Source organism: Tiliqua scincoides, chromosome 5, assembly GCF_035046505.1.
Source record: "Tiliqua scincoides isolate rTilSci1 chromosome 5, rTilSci1.hap2, whole genome shotgun sequence".
NCBI lineage: Eukaryota > Metazoa > Chordata > Lepidosauria > Squamata > Scincidae > Tiliqua > Tiliqua scincoides.
In genome coordinates, this window is record NC_089825.1 from 143,987,297 (window position 1) to 144,000,953 (window position 13,657).

The 13,657-nt window shown below is 43.3% G+C and overlaps 1 protein-coding gene across 1 annotated transcript in view; it reads right to left on the reverse strand.

The window, feature by feature from the left end:
• LOC136654055 (perforin-1-like) overlaps positions 1-13,657 on the reverse strand; it is a 136,272-nt gene that overhangs the window by 69,177 nt on the left and 53,438 nt on the right. Inside the window, exon 6 of the mRNA XM_066630917.1 lies at positions 12,864-12,951. Coding sequence (XP_066487014.1) covers positions 12,864-12,951 — 88 coding nt within the window. The remainder of the gene's footprint in view (positions 1-12,863; positions 12,952-13,657) is intronic.

The window sequence follows — 13,657 nt, forward strand, 5'->3', positions numbered from 1 at the left end:
AAAAAAATAGTTTACATATTATTCAAATTCACATAATTCCTGGTCTAGAATTGATATGTATTGGGCTTAGGTGGAACGTTTCAGTCAAAAATTTTACCTAACATATATGCAGATCATAATCCAATTTCATTAATAATAAATAAAAAATTAAGGAGAAATACTTGGAAGTTAAATACAATTCAGTTGAATAATCAGGAATTTTTGAATCAAACAAAAACATAAATGGAATTTTTTTTTAAGACCAATTTTCATTCAGAAACTAAAACACAAATGGTCTGGGATGCAAGTAAAGCATTCTTTCAAGGATTAGCAATTAGAAATGCAGCAAAACAAAGAATTGGACAAGGGAAGAAAATGAAAGATCTTGTACAAAGATTAGAGATGGGTGAAAAGGAATTACAGAAAGAATCTACAAATCAAAGAATCCAACAAAGAATTAAGAAGATACAACATGAAATTAAAATATTCCAAACTCAGGAAATGGAGAAGAAATTGAAAATGGCAAAACAGAATTTTTTTGAAAATGCAAATAAACCAGGAAGATGGTTAGCCCACAAGCTTAAAAAAGAAAGACAAAAAAATCATATTAAGACATTGAAAGATTTGACAGGGAAATAAGAAACAGAATTAGAAAGAAAAAATTAATTATTGAACAATTTTATCAGTTATTATATGGGAGAAAAAATATAGAACACCAGAAACAAAAAGTATATTTGAAGAAAAATAACAGTATGAAAATCTTAGATGATCAAAAGAATTTATCGGAAAATACAATTGCTATAAGTGAAATTATAGAAGCGATTAAAATACAAAAACTTCAAAAAATGCCAGGACCTGATGGATTACCAGCTGAGTATTATAAGAAATTTGAAGAAGTATTGTTGTTACCATTTAAAAAAGTTATTGATGATATATGGGAGACTGGAGAAATGCCAAATTCATGGAAGGAAGGAACAATTACTTTGATACATAAACCAGACACAGATGAAAAAGAAATTAAAAATTATAGACCCATCTCGCAGTTAAACACAGATTATAAAATTTTTGCTTCAATTTTAGCTACAAGACTAGAAAAAGTATTGAATCAGATAATTAAAGATCAAACTGGTTTTTTTTGTTTTTTGTTTTTTGTTTTTTGTTTTTTTACCAAAAAGACAATTAAAAAACAACGTGATAATGATAATAAATATATTGGAATTTTTTGAAGCCCATCCAGATAAGAAATTAGCTCTAGTGTTTCTAGATACTGAGAAGGCTTTTGACAATTTACATTGGGACTTTATGATTAATTGTCTGCAAGAATTAGATTTTGGTCCAAAATGTGTCAAGTTGATACAAGGAATATATTCAGACCAGAAAGCAAGGATAAGAGTAAATGGAGAATTGACGAGACAGATTAATATTCAACAAGGAGTAAGACAAGGTTGTCCACTTTCACCATTGTTGTTTATCTTGACATTAGAAATATTGAATAATGTAATAAGATAAGATGATAGGGTGAAACCACTCAAAATTAAAAGTGAAGAATATAAATTACAAGTGTTTGCGGATGATCTGGTATTTATTTTGGAAGATCCACTCAACTCCATGGAATTTTTGATAGAAGACTTAAAACAATATGGAGAAGTAGCAGGTTTAAAAATAAATTACCAGAAGACCAAAATGATACTTAAAAACATAAAAAATAATGATATAGAACGATTAAAGGAATTTGGACTACAGATAAAAGATGCAATGGTGCGTAGGGCAAAATTTTTTGGATATAATATATTAATGGATGATTGGAATCAAATTTGGAATACAAATATTAAGATAACTAAAGCAGTGTCTTTTAAAGAGAACTTATATAAAATGTTTTATAGATGGTATTTAACACCAGAGAAGTCAGCAAAAATGTACTCTGGGTTATCAAATAAGTGTTGGAAATTTAATGAGCTAGAAGGAACTTTTTATCATATGTGGTGGACATGTGAAAAAGCTAAGAAATATTGGAAAAAGATACATAAAGTGTTGCAAGAGAACAAAAGAACATAAGATCATAAGAAGAGCCCCACTGGATCAGGCCATAGGCCCATCTAGTCCAGCTTCCTGTATCTCACAGCGGCCCACCAAATGCCCCAGGGAGCACACCAGATAACAAGAGACCTCATCCTGGTGCCCTCCCTTGCATCTGGCATTCTGACATAACCCATTTCTAAAATCAGGAGGTTGCGCATACACATCATGGCTTGTACCCCATAATGGATTTTTCCTCCAGAAACTTGTCCAATCCCCTTTTAAAGGCGTCCAGGCTAGACGCCATCACCACATCCTGTGGCAAGGAGTTCCACAGATCAACCACACACTGAGTGAAGAAATATTTTCTTTTGTCTGTTCTAACTCTCCCAACACTCAATTTGAGTGGATGTCCCCTGGTTCTGGTATTATGTAAGAGTGTAAAGAGCATCTCCCTATCCACTCTGTCCATCCCCTGCATAATTTTGTATGTCTCAATCATGTCCCCCCTCAGGTGTCTCTTTTCTAGGCTGAAGAGGCCAAAACGCCGTAGCCTTTCCTCATAAGGAAGGTGCCCCAGCCCTGTAATCATCTTAGTCGCTCTCTTTTGCACCTTTTCCATTTCCACTATGTCTTTTTTGAGATGCGGCGACCAGAACTGGACACAATACTCCAGGTGTGGCCTTACCATAGATTTGTACAATGGCATTATAATATTAGCCGTTTTGTTCTCAATACCCTTCCTAATGATCCCAAGCATAGAATTGGCCTTCTTCACTGCCGCCGCACACTGGGTTGACACTTTCATCGACCTGTCCACCACCACCCCAAGATCTCTCTCCTGATCTGTCACAGACAGCTCAGAACCCATCAGCCTATATCTAAAGTTTTGATTTTTTGTCCCAATGTGCATGACTTTACACTTACTGACATTGCAGCGCATCTGCCATTTTGCTGCCCATTCTGACAGTCTGGAGAGATCCTTCTGGAGCTCCTCACAATCACTTCTGGTCTTCACCACTCGGAAAAGTTTGGTGTCGTCTGCAAACTTAGCCACTTCACTGCTCACCCCTGTCTCCAGGTCATTTATGAAGAGGTTGAAAAGCACCAGTCCCAGGACAGATCCTTGGGGCACATCGCTTTTCACCTCTCTCCATTGTGAAAATTGCCCATTGACACCCACTCTCTGCTTCCTGGCCTCCAACCAGTTCTCAATCCATGAGAGGACCTGTCCTCTAATTCCCTGACTGTGGAGTTTTTTCAGTAGCCTTTGGTGAGGGACTGTGTCAAACGCCTTCTGAAAGTCCAGATATATAATGTCCACCGGTTCTCCCGCATCCACATGCCTGTTGACCTTTTCAAAGAATTCTATAAGGTTTGTGAGGCAAGACTTACCTTACAGAAGCCATGCTGACTCTCCCTCAGCAAGGCCTGTTCGTCTATGTGTTTTGAGATCCTATCTTTGATGAGGCATTCCACCATCTTACCCGGTATGGATGTTAGGCTGACCGGCCTATAGTTTCCCGGGTCCTCCCCTTTCCCTTTTTAAAGATAGGCGTGACATTTACTATCCTCCAATCTTCTGGCACTGTGGCCATTTTGAGGGACACGTTGCATATCTTAGTTAAGAGATCTGCAACTTCATTTTTCAATTCCTTAATAACTCTTGGGTGGATGCCATCAGGGCCCGGTGACTTATTGTTCTTTAATTTATCAATGAGGTCTGAAACATCTTCTCTTTTAACCTCTATCTGACTTAACTCCTCGGTTAGGAGGGGCTGTTCGGGCAGCGGTATCTGCCTGATGTCTTCTGCTGTGAAGACAGATGCAAAGAACTCATTTTATTTCTCTGCCCTCTCTAAGTCTCCTTTTATCTGCCCTTTCCCTCCCTCACCATCCAGAGGGCCAACCGCTTCTCTGGCGGGTTTCCTGCTTCTATCATATTTGAAGAAGCTTTTATTATTCCCCTTAATGTTGCTGGCCATGCGTTCCTCATAGTCTCGCTTTGCCTCCCATATCACCTTCTTACATTTCTGTTGCCACAATTTATGTTCCTTTTTATTCTCTTCATTAGGGCAAGACTTCCATTTACGGAAGGAATCTTCCTTGCCCTTCACAGCCTCTCTAACTTGGCTCGTTAGCCATGCGGGCACCCTCCTGGATTTAGTGGAACCCTTCTTTCTTTGCGGTATACACCTCTGCTGGGCCTCTATTACTGTTGTTTTAAGAAGACTCCATGCACTCTGGAGAGATTGGACTCTTTTTACCCTCCCTTTTAACCTCCTTCTAACCAGCCTCCTCATTTGAGGGACGTCCGCCCGTCGGAAGTCAAGGGTTTTTGTTAGAGATTTGCCTGGTATTCTTCCCCCAACGTGCACGTCAAAACGGATCGCAGCATGATCACTCCTCATGCTCAGATTGTGAGGTAATACACAATGCAAAGAGATATTGCATTGTGTATTACCATTCAAACCAGAAATATTCCTCCTAAATGGAATATCAGAAATTAAAGACCAACCTAAGAAACACCTTATTGCACATATTGTTACAGCAGCAAGAATATTGTTTGCGCAAAAATGGAAATCTATAGATGTACCAACTAAAGAAGATTTAATAGATAAAATCTATGAAGTAGCGGAAATGGAAGTTTTAACAGAAAGAATGAAAGAGAGAGATTTAGATAGAATAAGAAAATATTGGAAGCTTTTTATGATTGGGTAGATAAATTTAGTTAGATAAAATTGAGTGTTTCGTAAAAATCAATTTTTTATATTGATAAATATGCAAACCTTTGTATTGATGATTATTGTGTTTTTTGTGTGTTAACTGAATGATATATGTTGGAATCTGGGGCCAAACCTTATGTGTAACCTGTGTTGTACCCTACCCAAAGTTAAACCTATTTCCTTTCCTGTATCTGTAATGAATGAATAATATATATTTTAAAAAAAAAAAAAAAGCAAGGAGGGAGGGGACAGCATGAGGAGAAAGAAGTGGCAGGAGACAGAGAGGGTCTCCTGCATTAGCTGGGGCACAGGCAGCCCAACCCAAACCTGCACTGGAACAGGCAGGCTGGTGTTCCTGTGCTGTATCCAGGGCAAGATTCAGGTAGCCAGAGGCTCAACCAGGGGCAAGGGGAAACTTTTCCTCTTAGGGAGAGCCACAGCAGTCCCAATGGAAATACTCAGATCTGCGACACCTCAGGAGGTGGCACAAATTCAAGCAACCTGAGACTGCTTCAGGATGCCCAGGAATGGGGTCAGGATCTGGCATAAGTTCCAAATCATGGCTCTACTGCCCACTCCCCACCCACCTGCCCTTGAGAATGCCCACCGCCCATACTCCCCCACTCTGAAATGTCTCCCTCCAGCCCTGTCCAGGCCTTCCCCACACCCCCCAGGCCCCTGTGCCAGTCAAGCTCAGCCAGCATATCCTTACCTGACCTGGAGCTTGCATCAGCGCAGGGAGGCCATCGCACATCTGTGCACTGGCCTTTCTTTCCAAAAAGTGGCCAAAACTGTTTTACAGCACTTTTGCGACATTCCTAGGCTGGCGCATCTGACTTGCGTCAGCCCAGGGCGGTGTTAGGATTGCGCCCTTAGAATCCAATCCTTTGCAGGTCTACTCAGAAGTCTCATTGCAGTCAATGAGACTTCCTCCCATTGTAACTGTGGAGGAGGATAGGTCTGAACAGGGCACTGGGGGAAGAACTGGCATGAGTTGGAGGCACACAGATGATCTGGGGGTGGGAGGCAGGGCTGACATCTGCAGACTTGATGATGGGTGGACCCCAGATCAATGAGGTGGTAGCGAGTTGGCTGAGTGTTGGCTATAGTAGCAGCATCAGCAGTCAAGGAAACACACCTCCTCCCACCTCACATAACAATTCCCCCTTCAGCAAAACCCACTGAACTGGTGGTTATCTGGCTGGAAGGACACTAAACATAACCAGATCTATAGAAGGAGTGGGGCGTGATGAACGCCTCCATAGACTCCAACAATTTGAATGTGGTGGTGGAACAAGGGGGAGCATGCAGGCAGGAAGTGTCCAGAACCCATGGGAGGAGTGGAGCATGACGCACCTCTCTCCTCTGTTATTCAAAGAGTGGTGCCATGAGCAGGAGTGGGCAGGCAGGCAGGCCACTTGCCATCAGCATGACCAGAACCCTTGGGAGGAAAAGGCCATGATGCATCCCCCTCCTACAGACTGAGATGTTAGCATGAAGCTGAGCATCATTTGCCACCAGGGAGGTGTTCTACCCACTGGAGGAGAGGGCCAGAGCTAAAGGTGTGAGGCGGCCAGGCAGGAACAGCATGAACAGAGATACAGCCACTTGATTCATTAACATGGAAGCTGTAATTAGATACAAGCAACGTATGCTCCCCCCTGCATTCAGTGGGGCTTGTTCCCTCCCAGGGAAGTGTGAATAGGAGTGCACAGTGCAGCCTATGGTGCATAGGGCACCAGGGTGAACATCTAGCCCAGGATGGAGGAGCACAGGCAGTCTAGGGGCAAGCAGGCAGAGCTGAATTCATCATGACGATGGGTGAACAGAAACCAGTTCCAGGAAGGAGCAAGTGGTCCAAGTGGTCCTAGTGGTGGGGAAAGAAGTGGCCTGACTCAAGGAAGAAGCCGGTGAGCCTTGTGGAGGCAACAGGAACACTAAATCAGCAAAGGTGAAACCCATCTCAGATAACAATTCCCTCTTCAGCAATTCCTGCTGGAGTGGTGGTAAGCTGGTTGGAAGGACACTAACCCTAACCAGACCCTATGGGAGGAGGTGAACGTCAAGCATCCCTCTCCTCTACAATTCAAAAATAGTGGCACAAGGCAGAGGGGGCAGGCAGAGAGGCCACTTGCCACCAGCATGGCCAGAACCCATTGGAGGAGAGGGCCAGAGACATGGGAATCACACCCCTTCCAGAAGTCCCCCATTACACTTTTGATTTATTGAAAAACACATTTATCAAACTTATCAAAATTGCACTTGAGAAAATAATTTTTTTTCTCATGAGACTGGCCCCCAGCCTGCTGCATTGAGATCTCATAATGAGGTTGCCTTCGCTGAAGACTGACTCAACTGGTGCCAAGGTGGCTGGAACAAGGAAAAAGATCAGAACAGCCAGACTGAGCAGTCTCAGTTCTTTGCGATGCATTTCCTAGAAACACTAGAAGTGGATTGGGCCACACTCAGCACTTTGCATCACAAGGATACTGCAGCGATGTATATCAAAACTGAGTGGGCCAAAGGAAATAGAGTGAGTCTCAACGTGGCTTTGAATAAGCATAGAGAGAACTTGGAGAAGACATGCAGGCTTCCTTCTTGGAGCTGCTGCTACTTCAGACTCACTGCCTCCCTGATTGGTCACTGACTGAGACTGTGGTTGATTCAGCTGAATCAGGGTGCAGAAGTGCTGAAGTTCAGAGATGACCTTCTTCATTGCACTGGTGTGTTCTTCACAGATGTTAACCTTCTGCAGCCACCAAGAGTGAAAGTTTATCCCCCTGAACTTGTGGCATAGGCAGCATATTGGCACTCACCAAAATACGAGACATTTGGGCCAAAGCTTTTCTCAAAGGTATCTTTTAACTCCTTGCTGGTGTGCAGCAAACTGTAGACTTTCAAGGTCTTGGCTTGGGCAGTCTGGATCTTCAGGCCATCACTCATACACAGCTGCAGGGTATGCATGAAGCAAGACAGCCTCCTCAAAGCAGGGGCGGATCTAGGGTTTGTGTTTGGGGGGGCATGAGCACAAACACTGAGTTTATGTTTGGGGGGAGTTATGCACTAGCTTAACTCCAGAGCCCAGGTCAACTAAGCAGATAGACCTGGGGTCCCCTAACTAACATGCTAGTTAGACCAGGGGTCCCAGTTGAACTTGTGACCTCCATGGGTGAGATTTGCTGTGAGGGTAGACCTGGGCTCCCAATCTGACTACTACATTGGATGCCCCACCCAGTGGGTGCTCCCTTTTCTTCCAAACTTTGCTCCCCATTCCAGCAGGTGCCCTTAAATTTACATACAAGTTAAAAGTGTTTGGGTCCATAGAGTTGGACATACCATTTATCATCATTATAATATGAAATTTGTAATGCTCAGAATAAGGGAAGGCCCTGGAAGTTACAAGTTGTATGTAGCCATTATGCTGAACCAAAATATTTTAGATGCAAATACATCTCACAAAGAAGACTCATGAGAGAGAGCATTTGGGATATCAGAATTTATATGAGTCAAATGTTATGTTATGTTAGAGGGATGTTAGCATGTTCACAAGCACAGTTGCCAAAGAGAAGATATGAGAAGAGTTTAGATCCATTTTACCCAGAAGCCTTAGAGGAAGGACTACAAGCTAGGAGTCCTCAAGGAAAAGTCTGTTAGGAAGGAATCAAGGATACATCCTAATTGGTCTTTTATAAGAACAAAATTAAATGAGAAGTATAATAAGTAGAGGAAATGGGTAAATAAGAAATAAAAGAATAAGTTAGGAAATGTTAGGGAATAAATAGGTAAAATCAAATGAACTCTGTGTCACCCTTCAGGGTCAGAGCTAGCCTAACACAGAGAGGTCCCACATAGCCAGCAGAGGTAGTTAATTGCTTAAGCAATAAACCAATTTGACACAATCAAGATAACAGCAATTAGTTGTCAAGCTAACTAGGTAAAATTTATATTCAAGCCGAAGCTTCAAAAGAATTCCCCTTGACAGATTTATGACATCTGAGTTCAAACTGCTTGCTGCTGGAATCCCCCCCTCTTCATCTGCAATTCCAAGACAGTATTGAGCAGAGAAGGAAAAACACACAGAAGAGCATATTGGATTATTTTAAAAAACCAAAAGACATTGTTAAATCAAAATAAAGTTTAAAATAATGTATTTACAGAGAAGCAGTGTAACATCTAAGAGTTAGTCTGTAGAAGGAAGGCCTACATTTAGACAAGAGGGAGCCTTCTATGATCTCTAAAACAGTAGCAAGATTATGAACCCTAATGGGGGTAATGAGGGTTAACTGATGAAGTCGTAAACAGAAGCAAACTGCCAGCAGAAGTGTTTTGTTTGGGTAAAAGTTGTAAATGGTAATTAGTAGGAGAGATTAGAGGTCAACAGAAGCCACATGGTCCACAAATGAAAATACCAGCTTCTGAACCAGCACAGATTCAGACGCTCCAGCACTAAATAGGGACTTTAAAAGCTGCTCTAAAGTCATTTAAAAAAGGAAAGTAGCACATATAATATTACAAAATTTATTGTTTGTAAACTCAGAAGTTAGCAAGTATATTCTTTGCTGAATAATAAGGGAAAACAAAGTTAAAAGGATTTAAGTCTGCCTTAGAGTGTGGCTTGCAAAATAAAGGCAACATAGCTAACATGGAATGTGGAATCCTTATCTAAGCAGGAGTATTTCAAATTTGACAACTAACTAAAATGCCCAGACTTTCCTAGGTGCCAGAATAGATAGTGAATTTAAGAATATTTCTAGTAATGAGAATAATTAATCTTGGTAGGCACAGACTCATTAGCAGAGAGTCTGTGCATTTTCAAAGTTGACAGAACAGATATGAAACTAGTGAAGACTACACATATCAAAGTTGGCAGAATCCGATAAGGAAGAAGCCAAAGGAATGTGGGAGAGAGGCCTCCAGCTAGAGATTTCTCTTAAAAATGCAACTTATATCAGAGAAGAACTGAGATTTTATAGAAAGCAGAAACCAGATAATAACTTCTTGTAGAAAACAGATATAAAATATCTGAATCCAGAATAAGACAGAAGATAAAATACTGAATAAAATAAGTATAAACACGGATTAAAATAAATGAATTATTACTAGATTAGTGTAATTGGGAAAATTAGGATAGAGGCACACTGCCCCCTTTGGAATAGTACTGACATTACAGAAAGGGGAGGAGTTCTCCAAAATGGTGAATACAGTAACCTGAGATATTTAATGTATGCTCCAGATATGGCAATAGCCAATGAAAATCCCCATATCCGATATCATAGGCTCTAACAAATATGATTGGAGTTTTCTCGAGACAAAGAACCTACAGGTATAAATGGTCACACCCAGAAGGGAATGTTGCTTTTTCTCTGGGACACTGAGAGACCACAGCTCTCTGTGTTCCCCATTTTGAACCACCGAGAGAAGCCCATTGCTGGCAATGAATAAATGTTTGCTCATTTTCACCAAGCTTGCTTACCAAGTCTATTTTTGAGTTTATTTTCAACTTTGCTCTTCAAGCTCACTCTGAGCTTGTTTGAAGTTTGCTGCGGACACAACAATTAAGCAACTACCTTGCAACAAGAATGGCACATTTGCATAGGATAATTTTCAGGGACTATAGTCAGTGCATCCAATCCTGCAAGCCAGTCAAAAAACACCACCTTTTTTTTCTGGGGTTCAGCTCCCTATATTTCTAGTTTTGCATTAGACTGTTGTTTTGAACAGACTGTTGTCTTGAGAGACAGCCAACTCTATGTATGTCTACTCCAATGTAAGTCCCATTATAGTCAATGGGGCTTGCTCCCAGGTAAATATGGATAGCTTTGCAGTCCAAGAGAACCCAATCCTTGACATGTCTACCCAGAAGTACCATTATGGTCTATGGGGTTTGCTCCCAGGAAAGTGTGCACAGGACTGCAGCCTCAGAGCCCAATCCTAGGTATGCCTACTCAGGTGCAAGTTCCATTATAGTCTATGGGGCTTGCTCCCAAGAAAGTGTGCACAAGATTGAAGCCTCAGAGCCCAATCCTAGGCATGCCTACTCAGAGGCAAGTCCCATTATAGTCTATGGGGCTTGCTCCCAGGAAAGTGTGCACAGGACTGCAGCCTGAGACAGCACAAGAAGAGGAGGAGACTTTTCTCATGCAGGAGCCAAGAAGCACAATGGGCGAGCACAGAGGGGTGCTGGAGGTGCACTCTGCTTGGAGGTCACACACTGCCTGCCTGGAACAGCCAGGTGCAGGTCTGCAGAGGTGCAGTTGGCCAGCATGTCTGCTCAGCCCTGCCAGGGCTGGAGCAACAGCAGCAGCAAGAGGAGCCCAGGCACTGGAGCAGGTGCCCCGTGGAGGCAGAAAAAGCTGCCTGGAAGTACTGGGCTGCCTACAAGAAAGGGAACCTGGATTCCCGTTTGCCCTCTGCCACTGCCCTTCCCCACTAGCATGACAGCTTTGGGGGGGGGCAAGAATCAGGCCCCTGGCCTGGATCCGCCTATGCCTCAAAGGCTGTGTCTGGTCTGTAGAAATGACCTGCTGTACAAAGGACATGACAATCCCTTCACTGACATCCTCTCAGTACTCTGAATTCTCTGCAGTGGCATGCTCAGGTTTGGGAATGTAGGCTTCCTCTGATTCTATCTTGCTGTCAGGCTACTCCTCCGCAGAAGGGAATTCTGCAGTGTAGGCTCTGAACATGCAGCCCACGTTATTGGTCACAATGTATTGCACCTTCTTTTTCACCTTGAAAGAGGCACATGTGTCTTCAAAAACCTCAACTATGTTCTTGCCAGTGTGGTGACTGAGAAATCTCTGTCAGGACAGCAATCAGGTCTTCAGTTGAAAGTCCAGGATCATGTGTGCCATGATGCCCTGGAATCCTCGCATTCTCCTGTGTGACCAGATGTCAATGGTCAGGGCCATGTCATTTGCCTTTTCCGGAAGGCCTGAGAATTCTTCTTCAGCTGTTGAGTACTGTATTTCATTAGTGAGGAGTTTTCTACTCAACCCTTGTCAATAGTTCTAACTCTTCACAGAATCATTGAAATTGCGGTCTCTCCACCAATGGCATAGTTGGGGAACATCTTACTATTACAAGATGGCTGACATCAGGATTTTCGTCTGTTGAGGGTAGCCCACTGCGTACATGTTGCTTTTCACAAGATCCATACTCAGTGCAGGTAAGCACACAAAATCAGTAATTGTCATCTGGTTGGAGGACGAGGTCATAGCAGCCCCATTGGTAGATTCTCCACATTGATAATGGTGGAACTCCTCAAACTTCCTGGGATGTGTCTTGATGTGCTGTAGAAAGAAAATTAGAGGTGGTAGACATGAAATTGCCGAAAATGGCGTGGCAGAAATGGCACTGAGCAGAGCTTCGCTTGCCTGGCTCTTTCGTATCTCCTGGAACAACTCATTTCGATGTGACTATCACTTTGGTCAAATAATAATACAGTGATGATGACCCTATACAAAGGGCATTCGTGAAGACTGCCTCACTTGATAATGATGTTGATAATGACAATAGCAAATAATAATTGTCTGTTATTACTAATAAAGAAGTCCTGAGGTGGACCTATTGTGAACAATTCACACACAGAGCCCTGTATTTTGCACTGGGTATATGAAGAAACTGAAAAGCGGCCTGACTGTCTTATTATTGTTAATGATAACAGATATACTAAATAACAGATAATGATAAATAACTGCCTGTTAATTATAAGCAATGGGCAGCCTAATCCTGAGCTGCCCAGGGAACCCAGGCTCGGCAGCACCAAGGAGGGTTGCCGCCGGATCCTGCGCCTCCCACGCTACTGCAGGAGACGCCTTGGGAGAAGGGGATGTTCGTCCCCTTCCTCCAAGTAAGGTAAGTAGCCCTGCAATGGGGCTACTCACTTTACTGCTGATCAAAAGGTCGGCAGTAAGGTAAAGGCACTCGTGTAGGGCACGCAGCCCTCCATGAGCACCGTGGATCCTGCGAAGCGGAGCTCTACAGATCCACATCCCGCCCCCAGGCACGCCTCCCACCTGCCTGCCCCCCTCCCTGCATCACATCTCCCTGTCACACATCCTCCCCACCCTCTCTCCACCCCCGCCAGCCTCCCCCCTCCCCGGAATGCCTCCTCCACGCCCCGTCCCTGCCCGCACTTACCGTTCCGCAGCTTGGCAGTCTGGGAGTCCGCCGAGCCATGGGAGCTGCGCGGCTGCCCAGTGCTAGCCCAGCACTGTCCGGCGCTGGGCTAGCATAGGTGGGAACCCAGCAGTGAGCCCCGCAAATGTGCTTTACGGCACGTTTGCGACTGTGTTTGGCGGCACAGACCTGTGCCGCTGAGCACAGGATTGGGCTCTGAGATGGCCCTATTGTGGACAAACTACACACAGAGCTTAAATAAGACAAGTAAGCCAGAACACACACACACTCTTTCTCTTGCAAATGGGGACTTGGGGTAGGACTCAAATAATTTGGACTCTTTCTTAGAGTCACTGGCCCTGAGTCTCGAGTTGAGTTGGGTTCAGCGACTTCTGTGACTTGAATTAAAACGAGTCATGAGAAAATAATGTTTTCAGCATCCCTGAGTAGTCTATCTTACTGTCCCTGAGATAAACTACTGACATTGGCACACTGGAAGAAACCAATTGGTAGCCCTGGCAAATTGGGAAAAAAATTTCCTGATCTGCCTCATGAGATAGTTTGAGAAACTCTAGAACACATGTATGCACATGCATGTCCTTCCTTAGACTTGGTGCACCCACCTCTCAACCTAGTTCCACAAAAATCGGAATTCAGAGCCCAACTGTAATTGAAATACATATGCGGTTCAGCAAAGAGATTATTTGCAGTAGAAGGGTGTCAGGGTTAGAGCACAACCCTGATAGAATCTACAGGCCTGAATAAGGCAGGGCCTAATGCATTCCATGCAGCCTATTTGTAAAGTGCTGAGTCAT